The 21,314-nt window shown below is 48.8% G+C and overlaps 1 protein-coding gene and 1 long non-coding RNA gene across 3 annotated transcripts in view; one reads left to right on the top strand and one right to left on the bottom strand.

The window, feature by feature from the left end:
* LOC309523338 overlaps nucleotides 1–21,314 on the top strand; it is an 892,159-nt gene that overhangs the window by 496,140 nt on the left and 374,705 nt on the right. The window lies entirely within an intron of this gene.
* Nucleotides 11,068–21,314, bottom strand: part of LOC309523294 (UDP-N-acetylglucosamine--peptide N-acetylglucosaminyltransferase 110 kDa subunit-like) — a 116,594-nt gene continuing 106,347 nt past the window's right edge. For both annotated transcript variants that reach the window (XM_082207071.1, XM_082207070.1), the window contains exons 18-22: nucleotides 20,356–20,517; nucleotides 17,496–17,648; nucleotides 15,410–15,662; nucleotides 14,624–14,747; nucleotides 11,068–13,161 (exon numbers count right to left, since the gene is read on the bottom strand). In XM_082207071.1, the coding sequence (XP_082063197.1) occupies nucleotides 12,969–13,161; nucleotides 14,624–14,747; nucleotides 15,410–15,662; nucleotides 17,496–17,648; nucleotides 20,356–20,517 (885 nt within the window). In that variant the 3' untranslated portion in view covers nucleotides 11,068–12,968. The remainder of the gene's footprint in view (nucleotides 13,162–14,623; nucleotides 14,748–15,409; nucleotides 15,663–17,495; nucleotides 17,649–20,355; nucleotides 20,518–21,314) is intronic.

Below are 21,314 nucleotides of genomic sequence, written 5' to 3'. Positions count from 1 at the left end.
GTTGCTCTCCTGGATCCCTGGTGTTACACTTATTCCCTTCCCCTTCTTCCCAGCCCAGTCTCCCCCTAGCGCTGGGACCTTCTCCTGCAGAATCAGAGACCCTCTCCTTCTCCCGTGCCTCTGATGTCAGTTCCCTGACACATATCTTAGAGGAAAAGGTAGGATAATCACAGTAGTATGCTACCTTCCAAGAGGATCTCATTCTTTTGTGATTTAATCTCTGCCTGCAATTTGTGTGTGTATATGCTATAATCACATTTAACCTTGAGAAAAGCCAGCATCTGGTACATGGTTTTTTAATGTGTTTTTAAGCTTTCTGTTTGTGGGAATGATTTTAGATGCCAGATTATCACCTGTGTTACCGTGTTAACGTACTTCATCTTTGTGTCAGTGTCAAAAAGAGAGAGAGAGAGAGAGGATGAGGAGGAGGAAAGCGAGGAGGAAAATGATGTTGGGATTGAAGAATTTAGAAAGGACTTAGAGAAGGAGATGAAGTGCACAAAAAGGCAGTACAAAAGGGTATTTCAGTATGTAAGACCATATAGCGATAAAGTGGACGCCTTTGGTCCTGAGGGCAGCAGAGTACAGGGATAGGAATTGGCCGAAGAAACAGAAGGCATTATAAGCTGCATGGGACATGGCAGCCAAATGGCGCATAGTCGCTAAACTTAAAGAGACATATAAAAAACCCAAAGGCCCCATACCCCTGCCTGGCCCCAATCTGGTGGCCCCACTCCGCCAGGTGTATGACCCCCTTGGAGCCGAACAACGCCCAGGGCAACCGGCCTCCACACACTTTTACTATGCAACATGTGCCATTTAAAAGCACGGATGTTTGCAATTGGGAAAACCAGAATCCTTCTTTTGAAGAGGATCCAGCTAAAATAAAATAATTAGACTATTTGAAGGTGTGTTTAAAACTTTCATGCCTACTTATGACAATGTAAGCCAACTTATGGATACAATACTCACCACTGAGGAGGTCCAGAAGGTACATGCCGGGGCTAGAGAGCATCTGAGAGCAGCAGGCAATATTGATGCTGCAATTGCAATAGCTTATCCTAGACAAACCCCTAACTGGGACTAGAATACCACTAATGGGAGAGCAACATTAGAAACATATCATAGAATCGTGTTAGAAGGCATGAGGAAAGCGGCTAAAAAACCCATCAATATGGCTAAGGTAGTGGAAGTAGTCCAGAAGGCCACAGACCCTGATGATGACCAACCCATAGCCTATTTGTCTGAAAAATTAACCACTACGGAACAAGGCTTGCCTCCCTGCATGCAAGCAGTAGTGCAAAGAAGGCAGCATCAGATTGGACTGTTACGACTGATCTACACCAACCCCTTCGACTCACCATTTCTTGGCGCCCACCAGACAACCGCCCTGCTGGTGCCACCCCTGGAAGCTGGCACCTCTACGCACGGCAGAAGAATCCAGCGTGGACTAGAAGAGGACCTTTTCTATCCTTTTCTTTTCTTTCCCTTTGAATATATAGCTTTGTATATAGTTTTGTGGGAGGTAACCCAGGTAATAGGTAATAGTTAGGTCCCTCTGCCTAAATGCCACAGACAGGACTGCGGGTGACCATGGTTTTGGCCAGGATGGTATTCTTCTTATTTCTGGCCATCAGCGCACCCACACCGCTTAAGGTAACCCAGCAGTTAATGAGAGAGCGGGGTGCCCGCAACACGTACAATAAATGGTTGCAAATGGCAGAAATGGTAGCCTATTCTGCAAACCGAACCAATTGCACAGTCTGCACTCTGGGACCTACAGATGCTTTGGGAGGAATACCCCTCCTCCCTGTGCCTTGGAATGAGTCCTCAGTTACGGCCCCGATTTTGGGTTCTGCCGGATTTTGTGCCACGTTAAATTTGACGGGAGGAGCCTGTGGCTTTAACATTTCTGACCATGGTGAAGCTATTCGAAATAGCTGAGTGACTGAGTGGCTTCCGAACCTTGGGTGGTTTAGAGGACTTCTACTGATGCTACTGGACCTCTTGCTGATTTTGCTTCTTCTCTGCTCCTGTATACCCTGCTTATTGCAATGTTTACAAAATATGATGCATATAATGTCGCGAATGATTCGGCCCCAGATTATAGCACTGACACGAGAATACCGGCCAGTGCCTTGGGACGAGCCGGAAGGCTGTCCAAAAGAAGAGGGAATGAAGGAATGGGTTTCCAAAATCTAAAATCTGACTGTGCAGGCAGTCTGAAACGGGCCCCAAAATCCTCATTTTTTCTTCTCCAAGGGTGCATTAGCTAAAAACCATTAACTTGAGCACTTGAGCAAATGCATAACAAGAACACAGCTGTATAAACAAAGCTCTATCCTTTATCAGTCCGTGACGCCTAATGAATGGCCTTGTCAGTTCCTAAGTGGAGCAGGGATGACACATCTGGGTCTTATCTTACCCCCTGACCAAACTGACGCACAGACCTTGTCAGCCCCCCAGGAACGGCGCCAGGAGTACTCTTAGAGTTGGTGACCTTCTTGCCCCAAGATAAGGAATACAGGAACAGGAACACCCTTTTATGGTCAAGAGTACAGGAACAGGAAACCCTTTTATGGTTAAGAGTACAGGAACAGAAACGTCTGTGATGTCAACTTGCGTGTATAAGCTTACGTGTCTGGATTCCTGGGGAAAGGGGGAGAGGGTGCCTGGAGGATATATACCGTATTTTTCGCCCCATAGGACGCACCGGCCCATAGGACGCACCAAGTTGTTTTTTTTTTGGGGGGGGGGAAATAAAAGGGAAAAAAAATTATTTTCCACCCAGGCGCTTGTGGGGCCGGCAGCGGGGAGAAGCGCTCTTCTCCCCGCAGCCTGCCTTCAGACCAGGTCCGGGGACAGCTGCACCTCCCAGCCGTCCCCGGAGCTTGCGGGGCAGGCAGCGGGGAGAAGCGCTCTTCTCCCCGCCGCCCGCCTTCAGATCAGGTCTGGGGACAGCGGGAAGACGCACTGCGCCTTCCAGCTGTCCCTGGAGCTTGCGGGGCAGGCAGTGGGGAGAAGCGCTCTTCTCCCCGCCGCCCACCTTCAGATCAGGTCCGAGGACAGCGGGAAGATGCGCTGCGCGTCCCAGCTGTCCCCGGAGCTTGCGGGGCAGGCAGCGGGGAGAAGCGCTCTTCTCCTAGCTGCCCGCCTTCAGACCAGGTCCGGGGACAGCGGGAAGACGCGCTGCGCCTCCCCACTGTCCCCGGAGCTTGCGGGGCTGGCGGCGGGGTCTCCCCGTCAGCCTCCAAACCACTTCGGGAGACAGCGGGATGGCGGCGTTCCGCCTCCCTCTGTCCCCCGACCTTGTGGGGCTGGCGCTGTGGCTCTCCAGGCTTCAGTGAAAGCCTGCATTCGCCCCATAGGACGCACACACATTTCCCCTTCATTTTTGGAGGGGAAAAATTGCGTCCTATAGGGCAAAAAATACGGTATACTGTATACAATTTCTCTTGCTTTTGTGCTTGCTGTGAACCGATTCACGCAGTGCCTTCTGCTATCCGGAGAGCAGAATAAACTCTTTCTCTGAACCAAACCTTGGTGTCATTTGACTCCTTCCTCCCTGTTCTGGGAGCAATGCTCACCCTACCAATTGGTAAAGTCTAATAAGGCTACAAAACGATTAAAAAAACAACAACAAAAACCCACCTTAGACTGAGTTCTATCACACATGGAAAACTGAAAACAAATCCTTATTTCCTGATGGCTGTAATGCAACTGAAAAAGATTTTCCATCCCAAAGCATTTCATTTTAAAAATCCAATTTAAATATAAAAAAATCCAATTTCAATCCAAAAAAATTGATTTAAATTTAAAAAATCCAATTTCAATCCAAAAAATTCAATTTAAATTTTTCAAAAATCTCATTTCTTTTGTTTTTTTTTCATAAAAACATTGATTTTTATTAACCTTGCGTGCCCATTATGAGAAAAAATGAGGGGAGAACAGGAACTCCGCCCCACATGACACTAAGGGCCAGGCTGGCATGGGCAGGCAGGAAAGGACTTAAGCGAAATGCCAATGTCAACATGGGGGGGGGCGCCGTCAAAGGAGACCCCTGAAGTGGGGTGTGTGTCACGAGGTGCCCTTGCGAGGGGGTGAGGAGTTGGAGGAGGGGTGTCACTGTTGGGGGGGTTGTGGAGTGCCATTGCGAGGGGGGTGAGAAGGGGAGGAGCAGCCGGCCCTACCCCTTCCTCTCCCTCTCTCTGCCCCCTCCCTCTACTTGCCCCTCTCCTCTCCCTGCCCCCTCTCGCCCATCTTCTCTCGAAGCCCCCTCGGAGGCAGCGGCAAGGAATTTGGGGCCCGCGGCGGCGCGGTTGCCCTCCGCCATCTTCGGACCCGAGGCGGCGGCGGTGTCGGGGTGGGAGGGCGGAAGCCCCACTCGCAGGCGCACGCTCCGTTCCTCCCAGACTCCCACTTGGGCCGCCAAGCGTAACGAGCCAACTTCGTCGGACTGACTGGAGGCGCGGCATATGCACTCTTGAGCATTCTCCGTCCGTCAAACGGATTGCGCACGCACGCTCCCTCGCGTGCCTGACTCCGCCCCTGGTGGCGCCTCAAGGGAGGGAGGGAGCGGCGCACACTCGAGCCCCGCCCCTTGGAGCGGCACGAGGCCCCCTTTCCCGCCAAAATGTACCACGCCGACTGCTGCGGACTGACTGGAGGCGCATGCGCGGGGGAGGGAAAGAGGGAGGCCGCCTTCAGCGTCCCCCGTGCGTCAGGCAGGCGGCATGCGCGACTGACTCCGCCCCTGGCAGCGCCTTAAGGGAGGCAGGGATTGAGCGCCGTGCATGTGCTCCCCCTTACGGCCTTCGAGCGGCCCCTCAAGGGATGGAGCGAGCGGGAACGCGCATTCCCCCTCAGCGCCGTGCTCGCTCGCCCCGTCCCCCCCCGGAGCGGCGGGTTCGAATCCCATTTTCCTGCCAAAATTCACCTCAGACCCGTGAAATTGAAAACCGAAAAAAGGCCGCGTCCCGTTACGAGGCGAGTCGCACGTCACTTCTTTGCCCCCTGAAGGAGGAGGACCCGTGAGTGTACACGTCGCGTCATCCTCACATGCAAAGCTCACAGCTTCCCCTTTGGGGCTCCTGGGAACTGTAGTTTACCCCTTGGCGCGCTACACCCAGGGCCAGATTGAAGTTTGATGAGTGAGCACTCAGGGCTGATTTCCTTCAGAATGGAGAGGCTGGATCTTCTTGCAATCCATGGGACTCTATTATTACAGTGGTACCTCGGGATGCGAACGGGACGGAACATAAGACGCGACAGCGCGTCTGTGTGTGCCGCGTTTCGCTGCTTCCGCACATGTGTGACGTCATTTTGAGCGCTCCGTTACTTCTCGACTCGAAAGTGCTCAACCTGAAGCGTATTTATCCCGAGGTATGACTTTATTATTTTTATTATTAGCTGACTTGACATCTGGTGGGAGGGCGTTCCACAGGGAGGGCGCCACTACCGAGAAGGCCCTCTGCCTGGTTCCCTGTAACTTGGCTTCTCGCAGTGAGGGAACCGCCAAAAGGCCCTCGGTGCTGGACCTCAGTGTCCGGGTAGAACGATGGGGGTGGAGACGCTCCTTCAGGTATACTGGACCGAGGTCGTTTAGGGCTTTCAAGGTCAGCACCGACACTTTGAATTGTGCTTGGAAACGTACTGGGAGCCAATGTAGGTCTTTCAAGACCGGTGTTATATGGTCTCGGCGGCCGCTCCCAGTCACCAGTCTGGCTGCTGCATTCTGGATTAGTTGTAGTTTCCGGGTCACCTTCAAAGGTAGCCCCACGTAGAGCGCATTGCAGTAGTCCAAGCAGGAGATAACCAGAGCCGAAGCCAAAGGGTGCTCATCAATGGTTCCTCTTCATCCTGGAGAAGAGTGACTAGTGGGGTGCCACAGGGTTCTGTCTTGGGCCCGGTCTTATTCAACATCTTTATCAACGACTTGGATGATGGACTCAAGGGCATCCTGATCAAATTTGCAGATGACACCAAACTGGGAGGGGTGGCTAACACCCCAGAGGACAGGATCACACTTCAAAACGACCTTGACAGATTAGAGAACTGGGCAAAAACAAACAAGATGAATTTTAACAGGGAGAAATGTAAAGTATTGCACTTGGGCAAAAAAAATGAGAGGCACAAATACAAGATGGGTGACACCTGGCTTGAGAGCAGTACATGTGAAAAGGATCTAGGAGTCTTGGTTGACCACAAACTTGACATGAGCCAACAGTGTGACGCGGCAGCTAAAAAAGCCAATGCAATTCTGGGCTGCATCAATAGGAGTATAGCATCTAGATCAAGGGAAGTAATAGTGCCACTGTATTCTGCTCTGGTCAGACCACACCTGGAGTACTGTGTCCAGTTCTGGGCACCACAGTTCAAGAAGGACACTGACAAACTGGAACGTGTCCAGAGGAGGGCAACCAAAATGGTCAAAGGCCTGGAAACGATGCCTTATGAGGAACGGCTAAGGGAGCTGGGCATGTTTAGCCTGGAGAAGAGGAGGTTAAGGGGTGATATGATAGCCATGTTCAAATATATAAAAGGATGTCACATAGAGGAGGGAGAAAGGTTGTTTTCTGCTGCTCCAGAGAAGCGGACACGGAGCAATGGATCCAAACTACAAGAAAGAAGATTCCACCTAAACATTAGGAAGAACTTCCTGACAGTAAGAGCTGTTCGACAGTGGAATTTGCTGCCAAGGAGTGTGGTGGAGTCTCCTACTTTGGAGGTCTTTAAGCAGAGGCTTGACAACCATATGTCAGGAGTGCTCTGATGGTGTTTCCTGCTTGGCAGGGGGTTGGACTCGATGGCCCTTGTGGTCTCTTCCAACTCTATGATTCTATGATTCTATGATTCTATGATTCTAGAGCATGCACCACTCTGGCGAGGCAGTCCGCCGGCAGATAGGGTCTCAGCCTACGTACCAGATGGAGCTGGTACACAGCTGCCCTGGACACGGATTTAACCTGTGCCTCCATGGACAGCTGTGAGTCCAAAATGACTCCCAGGCTGCGCACCTGGTCCTTCAGAGGCACAGTTACCCCATTCAGGACCAGGGAATCCTCCACACCTGACCGCTTCCTGTCCCCCAGAAAAAGTACTTCTGTCTTGTCAGGATTCAATCTCAATCTGTTTGCCGCCATGCAACCTCCAACCGCCTCCAGACACTCACACAGAACCGTCACCGTCTTCACTAGTTCCGATTTGAAAGAGAGGTAGAGCTGGGTATCATCCGCATACTGATGAACACCCAGCCCAAACCCCCTGATGATCTCTCCCAGCGGCTGCATGTAGATGTTGAAAAGCATGGGGGAGAGGACAGAACCCTAAGGCACCCCACAAGTGAGAGCCCAGGGGTCTGAACACTCATCCCCCACCACCACTTTCTGAACACGGCCTAGGAGGAAGGAGCGGAACCACTGTATGACAGTACCCCCAGCTCCCAGCCCCTCTAGAAGGATGTTATGGTCGATGGTATCAAATGCCGCTGAGAGATCCAGCAGAACTAGGAAACAGCTCTCACCTTTGTCCCTAGCCCGCCGGAGATCATCAACCAGTGCGACCAAGGCAATGGAAGATTTGAGACTGGGCGATAGTTGGCCATCGTGGCCGCATCTAAAGATGGTTTTTTAAGAAGCGGTTTAATAACCGCCTCTTTCAGCAGGTCTGGGAAGGCTCCCTCACGGAGGGAAGCATTCACCACCCCACGAAGCCCAATGCCCAGCCCTTCCCGGCTAGCTTTTATAAGCCAGGATGGGCAAGGATCAAGGAGACAGGTGGTTGGTTTCACTCGTCCAAGCAGCCTGTCCACATCCTCGGAGGTAACAGATTGGAATTGATCCCACGCAATTTGACTAGACAGGACTCTAGCACTCTCTCGCCCTGGCCCTGCTCCCACGGTGGCGTCTACCTCTTCCCGAATCTGAGCGACTTTATCTGCAAAAAACTTTGCAAAGTCATTGCAGGAGATCATGTGACCCGTACTGGGCCCCGATGTAGCAGGTGGTTCCGCTAAATTGCGGACCACCTGAAAAAGTCTCCTGCTGCTGTTTTCTGCAGATGCAATAGAGGCGGCGAAGGAAGTCTTCTTCGCCGTCGCTACCGCCACTTGGTAGGCTCGACATTGAGCTCTAACCTGTGTTCGGTCAGCTTCAGAATGGGTCATCCGCCACCGGCGCTCTAGCCGTCTCAACGATTGTTTCATTGCCCTCAGATCCGTGGAAAACCACGGGGCTGTCCGGGCTCCATGCAATCGGAGAGGGCGCTTCGGAGCCAAACGTCTGGAAGCTGTGGCTGGATGGTTACGTGGGAGCCGGTTGAAGTTAAACCCTTCGAGGTCCTCTGGCTGGGACGGAGCGATATGGGACTGAGGGGGCAACTCCCGTCTCTTGCGGGGGTGCAATTAGTGCCAGCATCGTCCGTGAAGAGTTTGGGTGTAATCTTCGATACCTCCCTCTCTATGGAGGCGCAGATTACAGCTATAACAAAGGCGGCATTTTTTCATCTCCGCCAAGCTAAGCAGTTGGCTCCTTATCTCTCTCGCCCTGACCTAGCCACTGTGATCCATGCGACGGTCACCTCCAGACTGGATTATTGTAACTCGCTCTACGTGGGGCTGCCCTTGAGACTGACCCAGAAACTCCAGCGGGTGCAGAATGCCGCGGCGAGACTCCTTACGGGGTCTTCGCTGCGAGATCATATCCATCCGGTGCAGTACAGGATCCGGTGGAGTACAGGATCAGGTTTAAGGTGCTGGTTTTAACCTTTAAAGCCCTATACGGCCTAGGACCCTCGTACCTACGGGACCGCCTCTCCTGGTATGTCCCCCAGAGAAATTTACGGTCTGCAAATAAAAACACCCTAAAGAACCCAGGCCTCAGAGAGGTTAGGCTGGCCTCAACTAGAGCCAGGGCCTTCTCGGCCGCGGCTCCAATCTGGTGGAACGCTCTGTCACAAGAGACTAGGGCCCTGCAGGACCTGACATCCTTCCGCAGGGCCTGCAAGACAGAGCTGTTCCACCAGGCCTTTTGTCAGGGCGCAGCCTGACCCCCTCCTCTGGCAATCTGCACAATATTTTGCTTGATGGTTGCCATTAATTTGATTTTAATTTGATTTAATTAATTTTATAATGAATGTTTTAGAATGTTGAACTATTTTGATTGTTGTTAGCCGCCCTGAGCCCGGCTTCGGCTGGGGAGGGCGGGATATAAATAAAATTTATTATTATTATTATTATTATTAAACAGTCAATAGCCCTAGTTAACTCCACATTCCAGCGGGCCACCAGGGAATCAGCTGAAAGGCCATCAACATGGGATAAAGCATCCCCTACCACTCTCTGGAAACCATTTGGATCCATTAAGTGGCGGGGGCGGACCATCCGAATCGGTCCCACCTCCCTGCAGAGAAGTCAAGTTGCACCAGGAAGTGATCTGACCATGGCACTTCTTTTGTTTCACTTTTACTTAGTGTCAGAACACCAACATCCATGGAGGTAAACACCAGGTCCAAGGCATGTCCGCGGCTATGGGTTGGGCCAAACTTATTCAGGGACAGCCCCATGGAGGCCATGCTTTCCACGAAGTCCCGAGCGGCCCCTTGTAAGGTCGTGTCGGCATGGATATTAAAATCCCCTAGGACAACCAAACTAGGTGTCTCCAGGAGAACATCCGCCACGACCTGAAGCAGCTCGGACAGGGAATCCTTGGTGCAGCGGGGAGGTCGGTACACCAAAAGGAATCCTGTACTGCCCCTATTGCCCAACTTCCAGAACATGCACTCAGAGAACTGGGTCTTCCCAATAGAACGCCTGGTGCAAACTAATGACTTTCTTGTGATTTTTTTCGCTCCCCCCCTTTTTCTAAGCCGCTAAGCCGCTAATAGCCTTTTAGCCGCTAAGCCTTTAATAGCCACTAAACCGCTAATAGCGCTAATAGGGTTGCTTTGCAAGACGAAAAAACCGCTAGATGAAGAGACTCGCTGAACGGATTATTTTTGTCTTGCGAGGCACCACTGTATAAAATGAGAGAATGGTTTGGATTTGATATCCCGCTTTATCACTACCCGAAGGAGTCTAACAGCGGCTAACATTCTCCTTTCCCTTCCTCACCCACAACAATACTCTGTGAGGTGAGTGGGGCTGAGAGACTTCAAAGAAGTGTGACTAGCCCAAGGTCACCCAGCAGCTGCATGTGGAGGAGCGGGGAAGCGAACCCGGTTCACCAGATTACGAGTCCACCGCTCTTAACCACTACACCCCTAAACATTTTTTAAGGAAAAAAAGCACTGATTATTATCATCATCAGTGCTGTTTTTCTGGGGGGACACAGGGGTACGTACGCATACCCCTAACATTTTGTAAATCTTTGTACTTTTGTTCACTTACTGTACTTATTTTCCCCCCATTTGACCTATAAAATGGCGATTTTCTTGAATCAAAATGAGAGTACCCCTTAACCTTTTCTTAAAGAAGAAAAAAAGCCCTGGTAATAGTAATATCTTAAGGCAGCCCTGTTCAGGGAAGTTTCTAATGACTGACGTTTTAATGTATTTTAAATCTTTGTTGGAAGCCGTCCAGAGTGGCTGGGGAAATCCAGCCAGATGGGTGGGGTATAAATAAATTATTATTATATTATTGTTGTTGAAACAAATTTTTTAAAAAATTCCTTCCAGTAGCACCTTAGAGACCAGCTAAGTTTGTTATTGGTATGAGCTTTCGTGTGCATGCACACTTCTTCAGATGCCTATACCTTCAGATGCAGGCATCTGAAGAAGCGTGCATGCACACGAAAGCTCATACCAATAACAAACTTAGCTGGTCTTTAAGGTGCTACTGGAAGGAATTTTTTTTTTTTTACTATGGCAGACCCCACATGGCTACCTATCTGTAACTAGTATTATTATTGTTGTTGTTGTTGTTATTGTTATGGTGATGAATTATTATGGGCTGGTCCTGGGGCTGGTTCCTTTGCCAAGCCGCCTCTCATTTTGAAGAATGAATCAAATAACCATCCTAATAAGCAAACTCAATGAAACCTATTGCCAAAAAAAGAGAGGAAACGTTCCAAGTCAGTGATTTTCATTTTTATTTCTCCAACACATATCTGGAAACAAAAGCCGTTACAGTGAGTAAGCAGAAAGAAACACAATGGGAGGAAAGACCCATTCTTCCCTCGCCATTTAAAAAACTACACACAGTGGTTAACCTTCCCAGGAAATCATCTTCTGGTGGAAAGCGAAAGCTCAGCTCGACTCCCCAATCTCCAGACCGAAAGCAGAAGCTCGACTCCCCAATCTCTGAACAGAAAGTGGAAGCTTGACTCCCTAGTTTACTCCCAAGTAGATGCATAGCCAGCTGCCGCTTCTCCGCCAGCAGCGAAATTCAGAATTCTTCACCGCAAAAAGAAAGCGCTGGGCTCGGGAGCGACTAAATGATTCTCGCCTATTTTATTATCTATATATAGATAATCAATATAATCCAGCCCTAATAAGCCCAAACAAAGAGAACTGGTGCTGCAAAGATTGAAGATTTAACCTCAGGGCTCGGGACCAATGCTTCTTCCAATATTATCTATATATAGATTGATATAATCCAGCCCATATTAAGCCCAAACGAAGGGAACTGGCACCGCAAAGATGGAAGATTTAACCTCAGGGCTTGGACGACTAAATGCTTCTTGCCAATATTATCTATATATAGATAATCAATATAATCCAGCCCATATTAAGCCAAAACGAAAAGAACTGCAAAGGTTTAAGCACAGCTCAGGGCTACATACCTGAGGGTCAAATTCGGAATATAAGGAAAGGGGCATTAGGCCGGCCAGCAATTATTGGCCTGGATCCATGTGCAGCACCACCAAAAGCACAGAAAATGCGCCGCTCTGAATCTTTTCGGTGTCAGGCAGGGAAGCGATTTGGAAAATAACTTTGGATGCAACCCATCGGATGCACGTTTTGCCCTCCGATCAATCATTTTTGTGGGTTTAAAAGCCGGCTAGCGACGCTTCAGATGTGAAAATGGAGGTTTGCACTCGACCGTGATCTTTCCAAAAAGCTCGTCGAAGTGGAGGCGGAAACCCATACTTACCTGGAAGAGCTGCATTTGACAAAGTCAAAACACCAGTGGCCCGGCACATAATTGTTCCATCAACCGCGAAGCACACATCTGAATGCGCCAACCTGAGCAAAAACCAACGCTCTTTTATTTCATTTTCAGCATTGGTGGCAGTGCGCAGGCCTGCACCTCTGTACATAATTTGACACTGCCCTGGAAGGACGCGCAGTTTGGCACCGGGTTGCTATTTTCCCCCACTTTACGCCTTAAATTGCGTTTGCTTTTTTGGCGCAATCAACCTGGCATGAATTAAAGCTGAAAAAGCCAAAAGTTTAGGTCTTTTGCTTTTTCGGCCCAGTTGACCCGGCATGAATTGAAGCTGAGAAAACCAAATCTTTACGTCTTAAATTGCGTTTGCTTTTTTGACGCAGTCGACCCAGCATGAATTGAAGCCGAAAAAACCAAAACCAAGGGCAGCCCCAGAGAGAAGTCCAACGTTAAGAAAGCAGATGTTGGTTCGAGTGGTTTATAAAACCCGTAAAAGCTTCGCTGCTGCTGGCGCCAAATTTTCCCTCCCGCCGTCCTTGGAAGAAGGATGCGGACTTAAAATGCCGTAAAAAGAGAGCCACTGACGGAGCAAGAGGAATTCCTAAAAAGGTTCTCTCCAAAAGCTCCAGATTCGCGTAGGGAGAAGGAAAAAAAAAAGAGATTCGTTCACGGGAAATCGGAATCGACTGCCAATCCCTTTGTGCCTTCCCATGGCAAGAAGATCCGGAAAAGGTGGGGTTCAGGGGGGGTGTCAGAAATTGCTGGCCTCCCCGTCATGCAAGAGTGAGCCTCCGGTCGCCACACAAATCGCATCCTTGACTCCCGCTTCCCTCTGCTCCGGAAGGAGGTATGTATCCTGAAGGATTCATGTCTCTTGCACAGCTCCGGATCTCGAGGCCGATTCGCCGGGCTTGAGGATGTGGTCCGGTTTGTGGCCAGCGGAGAAGTGGTCCCACATCAGGAGGTAGAGCCGCTCCAGTTCCAGTGTGTACTGCTTGGTGTTGAAGAGGGGGCTGGATATCCTCTGCTTCCACACCTTGCCGCGGATGTTCTTCAGGCTACGGGAGAAAAGTATTCGTTATTAATTATTAATTCATTTATTAATCAACATTTCATTTATTTTCCCGAAAGGAAAAGAAAAAAAGGGGGGGTCACAACCAAATTAAATGGTAATTTTGGGTTGACCTCCCTCCACTCCCCCTCTTGGTTCCACGTCCATAAAACCTTGTATGTTGTAAAAAGTAAACCTTCCTCCAGTTGTCCATATTAAGAGGATACCAGCAAGGTTGAAGCTTTCTGTAAAACAAGGGTTTTACGATTCCAAAAAGGAATCCCCCTCTTGGTTCCATTCAAATATACTTGTCCATAAAACCTTATATCCTTGTTATTGCAAAAAGAAAAGTTTCCCCAGGTTGTCTGTATTCAGAGGGCGCCAGCAAGGTGGAACCTTTCTGTAAAACAAGGATTTTAGGATTCCAAAACGGAATCCCAGTCTCGGTTCCATTCTGATATACTTGCTCACACATGTCCATAAAACTTTATATGTTTATCATTGCAATATAATTTCATAGTTATCGGTCTGTGTATTTCTAATATTAGAACCATATCGGTCATTTTTTATATAACTGTAAAAACGACTGAAAATTTATTATTCCGAAAAGGAAACCTTCCTCTGGTTGGCAATATTATTAGGATGCCAGCAAGGCTGAACCTTTCTGTAAAAAGGGATTTTATGATTTCAAAAAGGAATCTGCATCCACCCCCCGGCCTCCATAGTGTTCCAAAACCGAGGATGCCAGCAAGGACGAACCTTTCTGTAAAACAGGTACCATTGTTCTCAAACTTAACCCGTTCTGGAAGTCTGTTCCAAAACCAAAGCGTTCTAAAACCAAGGTGCACTTTCCCAAGGAGAGTAATGCAAAACGGATTAATCCGTTCCAGACTTTTGAAAACAACCCCTCAAACAGCCATTGAACATGAATTTTACTCTCTAATGAGACCGGTGATCCATAAAATGAAAGCAATTAACTAATGTACCGCAGTCGCACAATCAATCCATCAGTTGCTGAATTGGGCTCCCCACAGTCATAAAAACAAAAGAAAAAGACCCACAAAAATGCAAAAAAACACAGCAAAAACAGACAGACCTCAGTGAAACACTCAAAACGGAAGCGTAACACTAGAAAAAAAAGTGTGGCACTCAAAATGGAATTGCGGCACAAAAAAAGGAAGTGTGGCACTCAAATCAGAAGCATGGCACTCAAATCGGAAGCGTCACACTCAAAACGGAGCACGTTTGGCTACCAGGAAAAGTCTGCCAACCAGAACACTTCCTTCCTGGTTTGCAGTGTTTGGCTTCCGAGTTGTTTGAGTGCCAAGGCGTTTGGGAACCAAGGCGCCACTGTATTCCAGGAAGGTTTTTCTCCAAAGAAATGGGATGCTGAATGCTCCCATTGGGCTTCGTGAGCTGTGCAACCAACGCTGTGGTCTCTCCCACCCCCCAGTTGCGCGTCTACTTACAATTCTGGATCTGTCCCTAGTTTCACGGCGACGTCTTCGTATTCCTGCCGGCTCTTCGCGATGAGCTCAGGGCACCCGAGGCAAGTGAGCTGCGAGGCCGCGACACGCGAGGCAAGGGTCTCTCCTGCAAAACGGAGGGTGGCAGGTCATACAAAGCTCCGTCGCAAGCATGGTCTGTCCTCATCTTGTTAAGTATGGGTCGGCAAACTAAGTGCCAGGGGTCAGATCCAACCCAATCGCCTTCTCAATCCAGCCCGTGGACATGTGTTTTGACACGAGTAGAATGTGTCTTTTTATTGAAAATGCATCTCTGGGTTATGAGTGGGGCCTGCCTGTTGTTTTGACATGAGTAGAATGTGTGCTTTTATTGAAAACGCACCTCTGGGTGATTTGTGGGGCATAGGAATTCATTCATTATTTTTTTCAAAATCTAGTCCAGCCCCCCACAAGGTCTGAGGGACGGTGGACCGGCCACCTGCTGAGAAAGTTTGCAGACCCCTGTTGTAGAGGAACATCTTGGTGGATTAAGGGAACGGCCCAAGTAGAAGGGCCCATCGCCCAAACTGGATAACCCCCCCCATGTCTTCCTTCCCTCCCACTAGCATAACCACCTGGCTCACAACTGAACTCTTGGGATACACAGGCCAACCGCTCAACCATCCCCCACCCCCACCCCCAGTGGGAATCCCAGGTCCAACTCAACGCAGTGTGTGTCGGCACCCAATACCAGAACAATATCCATCATCATCATCATCATAATTATACTGACTCACGCCGCCATCTTACCTGGCATGGTCACCATGGGGGTTCCGGCCCAGAGCACATCCATCCCGGTGGTGTGCCCATTGCAAAGGGGGGTGTCCAGGCAGACATCGGCCAGCTGCCCCCTCCTCACATGCTCCTCTTTGGGGGCAACGGGAGAGAAGATGATCCGGTTCTGGGGGAGGCCCATGTTCTGCGTGTACTGCTGGATGTTTGGTTCCCCCACAGCCGGGAAACGCAGCAGCCACAGAACGCTGTTCGGGACACGTTTCAGAATCTGCAAATAATAATGATAATAATAATAATTTTATTATTTCTACCCAGCCACTCTGGGCGGCTTCCAACAAAAAGTTAGAAATACATTAAAACATCAGTCATTCAAAACTTCTCGAAACAAGGCTGCCTTCAGATGTCTCCTAAAAGTCTGATAGTTGTTTATTTCCTTGGCATCTGATGGGAGAGGGAGCCACCACTGAGAAGACCCTCTGCCTGGTTCCCTGTAGCTTCACATCTCGTAATAACGGAACCGGCACAAGGCCCTCGGGAGAGGGACCCCGGCATCCGGGGTGGAGGTGCTCCTTTAGGTGGAGTCTCATCCTGCGTCCCAGATGGAGCTGCCCCAGACACAGAATGGACCTGCTCCTTCATGGGCAGCAGGGAGTCCAAAATGACTCCCGGGCTGCTCAGCTGGTCCTTTGGGGGCACAGTTGCCCTATTCAGGAACAGGGAGTCCCCCAAACCCACCCGCCTCCTGTCCCCCCAAAATGTTGTCAGGATTCAACCTCCATCTGTTAGCCACCATCCATCCTCCAACCCAGACTTCCTCAACCTCGGCCCTCCCAATGTTTTTGGCCTACAACTCCCATGATCCCTAGCTAGCAGGACCAGTGGTCAGGGATGATGGGAACTGTATTCTCAAAACATCTGGAGGGCTGAGGTTGAGGATGGCCGAGGTTGAGGAAGCCTGCTCCAAGCTTTGCAAAATCCTTGCAGGAGACCTTGGGGTCTTTACCAGACCCCGGTGGCAAAGGTGGTTCCATGAAATTGCGAACCACCTGAAAGAGTCTCCTGCTGCTGTTTCCTGCAGATGCAATAGAGGCGGCAAAGAAAGCCCTCTTCGCTGTCACCATCGCCACTCGGCAGGCTCGACGTTGAGCTCTAACCGGTCCGATTCAGAATGAGTTTTCTGCCACCAGTGCTCTAGCTGTCTCTGCGATTGTTTCATCACCCTCAGCTCCGGGGGAAACCGTGGGGCTGTCTGGGCTCCATGCAATCTGAGAGGGCGCTTCAGAGCCAGGCGGTCGATAGCCCTGGTTAACTCCACATCCCAGTGGGCCACCACGGAATCAGCTGAAAGGCCATCAATATGGGATAAAGCATCCCCTACCACTCTCTGGAAACTATTTGGATCCATTCAGTGGCGGGTGCAGCCTATCCGAATTGGTCCCGCCTCCTTGCATTGGGGAAGGGTTGTGGAGAAGTCCAAGTGATTCGGCCACAGCACTTCTTTTGTTTCGCTTCAGTGTCAGATCGCCCCCGTCCATAGAGGTGAACCCCAGGTCCAAGGCATGTTCGCGGCTATAAATTGGGCCAAACTCATTCAGGGACAGCCCCACGGAGGCCATGCTTTCTACGAAATCCTGAGCGGCCCCTTGGAAGGTCAGGTCAGCGTGGATGTTAAAATCCAGGGTGTCCAAACTTTTTTCAAAGAGGGCCAGATTTATTGAAGTTGGTTTTTTTGGGATTTTACCCCAGGGTATATACTGCCACAGGGGCTGGACCGGCAGGATTTAACCCCAAAGTTGTTGAGCTTTTTTTAGGGTTGGAGTTGGTGAGCTTTTTTACCCCATAATCAGCCACAGGCACCAGATTAAACTGACCGGATTGGGCACCCGAAAAAGACTTTGGACATGCCTGCCCTAGGACAACCAAGCTAGGGGTCTCCAGGAGAACAGACAGGGAATCCTTGGTGCAGCGGAGAGGAAATGAATCCTGCACTGCACCTATTGCCCAGCTTCCGGAACACACACTCAGAGGACTGGGTCTTCCCAAGAGGGCGCCCAATAGGTGCAAACCAGCGACTTCCGATTCGCCACAGGGAGCTACTCACGTTGGCCCACATCTGCAGAGTGGCTGGGTCGATCTTGTAAAGCTGGTTGAAGTTGCAGTACACCACAGAGTCCTCCGGCAGCCCGTACTGGGAGCGGGTGGTGACGATGATGGTTCGTGGGACCTCCTCGCCAGTCGCCGCCTTGTTGTTGATCTGAAGGAGAAGACGGAGAGGGAAGATCGGAAGGAAGCTCAAGGGGCAGAGCTTCGACTCAGTGCTATGTAGCGTCAGATCAGAAGGTTGGCAAAGCAAACGATTATACTTGAGCAACTTTTGCCTTTAAACAGGCTTCCTCAACCTCGGCCCTCCAGATGTTTTGGGTCTACAACTCCCAACATCCCTAGTTAACAGGGCCAGTGGTCAGGGATGATGAGAATTGTAGTCTCAAAACATCGGGAGGGCTGAGGTTGAGGAAACCTGCCTTAGAATGAGTGGACAAGAACCCAATAAACAGGCAAGAGCTTTTCTTTATTGACCATATTGACCAGGGGTCAGCAAACTATTTCAGCAGGGGGCAGTCCACTGTCCCTCAGACCTTGTGGGGGGTCGGACTAGATTTTGAAGAGAGAAAAAATGAACGAATTCCTATGCCCCACAAATAACACAGAGATGCATTTTCAATAAAAGGGCACACATTCTACTAATGTCAAAACACCAGGCAGGCCCCACGCTGCTCGTGCATGCGCAGACACTCAAAATGACGTCACACGCATGCATGGAAGCGGCAAATTGCGGCCCGCGCAGATGCTCAGTCGCGGGCTGCGTTCTGCTCTGGATGTGAACGGGGCTACGGAACAGATCCCGTTCGCATCCAGAGGAACCACTGTAGTAATAATAGTAATAATATTTTACTATTTCTACCCCGCCTTAATAGTAGTAGTAATAGTAGTAGTAGTAATTTATTATTATTTCTACCCTGCCCATTTGGCTGGGTTTCCCCAGCCACTGGGCGACTCTCAACTGAACACTGAAAACAGAATAAAACATCAAACATGAAAAACGTCAGACGTCTTCTAAAAGTCAGACAGTTGCTTATTTCCTTGACATCTGATGGGAGGGCGTTCCACGGGGCAAGCGCCACCACTAAGAAGGCTGGTATACTTTACACCAGACTTTATTCTACGCTGTTTCATCCTGGATTGCTTTATTTGACGTATTAACGTCAACTGCTTTGGGTTTTTTCCCCTTAAAAACATAAAGCGGTCTACAAATTAAAAAGGAACACTGAATAACAACACTCGGCTTTTTCAAGCCTCCTGCATTTTCGTTATTTGCGAATGGTGACATTTTATATTCAATTTGCATCCAAGTTGCTATAGATTGCACTGAACTCTTGAAAAGTAAATGATTTAAAGCGGGCATGTCCAACTTCCAAGAGACTGCAATCTATTCCCACTATAAAAAAGCAACAACTGCCCATTGGATTGACCAAACTTGTGGAGCTTTTTTTTAGTCTCATTTTCTCTTTGTATAAGAGCAAGGTTTCCCAGGTCCTTATAATATCAGTGTAAACAGCTGGTCCTGGAGAGTATTAACTGCTTTCCATTTTAACCTGAGGTTTGCCATTTGTCCCGTTTTAATTTTAATTTATCTGAATTAATTTTGGGGTGCATTTTAATTGATTGCTTCTTTTTATGTATATTGTATTATTGATATGGTTACAGCCGCTCCGAGCCCTGCTCCGGCCGGGGAGGACGGGGGTACAAATAAAAAATTATTACTATTATTATTATTATTATTGGGGGCCAAAGCTGTTTAGCTTTTTTTAGGGGCCCAAATTAATTTACCAGGACTCTCTCAGAAGGTCCAGCTTGCTTTTTGGAAACAGAGGCTCAGGGCTGTACAAGCCGGATGGGCTGGGTATAAATCATAATAAATTCTTATTTCAATCATTCCTTAATCAATTATCAACATCATCATCATCTCGTTGAATTGCAGGTGGATTCTGCTTCTGGGCAGTCCCAGCCCCGTGGCTCCTCGAAAGTCCCTTCCGTCCAGTACATTTTATCATATGTGGTGGGAATGCAAAAGGGTTAGAAATTATTGGGAAATGATATATAATGAATTGGAAAAAACCCCTGTTTAAAAAGACTTTTGTTAAGAAACCAGAAGCATTCCTCCTAGGAATTTTAGATCAAGATTAAAAAAAAGAAAATTGGAAATGATTTATGCATGCAACAACAGCGGCAAGAATTATATTAGCACAAGCTTGGAAGACAGAAGAAATACCAACGAAAGAACAATGGCAAGGGAAATTTATGGAATATGCAGAACTGGCAAAATTAACAGATAAATTACATGAAAAGGATAACCAAGACTTTAAAAGAGAATGAGAACCATTTACAACATATATGAAGAGACAACATAAAGAATTGGACTCATTGGCAACGTTTGAATAAACCAGGCATCCCCAACCTTTGGCCCTCCAGATGTTTTGGCCTACAACTCCCATGATCCCTAGCTAACAGGACCAGTGGTCAGGAATGATGGGAATTGTAGTCCAAAACATCTAGTGGGCCAAAGGTTGGGGATGCCTGGAATAAACAAACACAATTGTGTATAACGAAAAGCAAGACTATATGTACAGTATTGGGATTTTTTTGGGGAAACAACACACAGGGTGAGTAATATGGAAATAAAACAAAATGGGAATATGAGGGAAGTCCAGCGGAGGAGGGGGAGAAATATGGAAAATTGTTAGAGAAATATTGTTCGAGGATGTATACGTGGAAAAACCAAAAAAAATATTTTTTAAAAAGAAAAGAAATTCCCTTCAGTCCCAAAACCCAGCCAGATGGGTGGGGTATAAATTTATTATTATTATTATTAGTTATTATTACTGTTCTCCCAACCTTCTCACCTGAGTCGTCGCCAGCCCATTGCTGATGTTGAATCCATTGATGGTGATCTGAATCTGCCCGCGATTGATCATGTCAATCACGGCTTCGGCAATGGTGTTCATGGGAATAATGGGCATGCTGAGCCCGGTGGCACCGTCATCCCCGCCGTCAGGACATTTCATCTGGAAACCAAGATAATACAATAATAATGATAATTTATCATTGAAACCCCGCCCATTTGGCTGCATGTTAACTGCCTCACTGCCACTCCTGTCCATTAGAAGCATAGCACAGAAATTGAAAAGGATTTCGCAGACAGCCACTCAAGTCGGTTACAATCTGGTTTTCTGACCCCTCTTGTGGCTTTATTTTGTCTGCGTTTCAGGCATTTTAAGGGGGGGGGCTATTGTACACGGTGGGATTGCAAGATGATTTTTAAAAAAGGGAAACGGTATATAATGAACTGGGAAAAAAATGTTATTTCCAGTACTTCCGGGGTGGCGCCATCGGTAATGGCGGACTCCCTCTGATCCGGAGGGACTAGCTCCGCGGAAAACGGGTCTTCCCGCTACGGCGAAGTGGGGACCCTTTCAAAAATCACAGGCGGATGAAGCCTGTGACCATGGGACTTGGCGAGCACCTTTCGTGCCCCCCCCAACTCGTAAAGGAACCCCGTTACGGGCTCCGGAGCGAAGAGGGGCAAGTGGCGCGGTGCTGAGAGTCAACTGCTTCTTCCGTGGAGCGAATCCGCACAGCCGTTGCCGGAGAGCGCTGCCTTTTTCCTGGGACAATTTGGCTTTTAAAACAATTACCTGTGAGTAACTTAATTTTGGACAATTGGACTTTAAATAACGACCTGCGAGTAGAAAGGAAAATTGGACTAAGAAATTCTTCTTAATTTGGCACTGAAACGGGAAGGTTTAAACAGGAAGTCAGCCTTCCGCTTCTTGTAGATAGATTAAAGCAAAGACGTGGCAAA

The sequence above is a fragment of the Podarcis vaucheri genome (assembly GCF_965113315.1).
Source record: "Podarcis vaucheri genome assembly, chromosome: W".
Lineage (NCBI taxonomy): Eukaryota > Metazoa > Chordata > Lepidosauria > Squamata > Lacertidae > Podarcis > Podarcis vaucheri.
The sequence above is the reverse complement of the archived record's forward strand: the minus strand, read 5'-3'. Positions and strand labels throughout refer to the sequence as shown.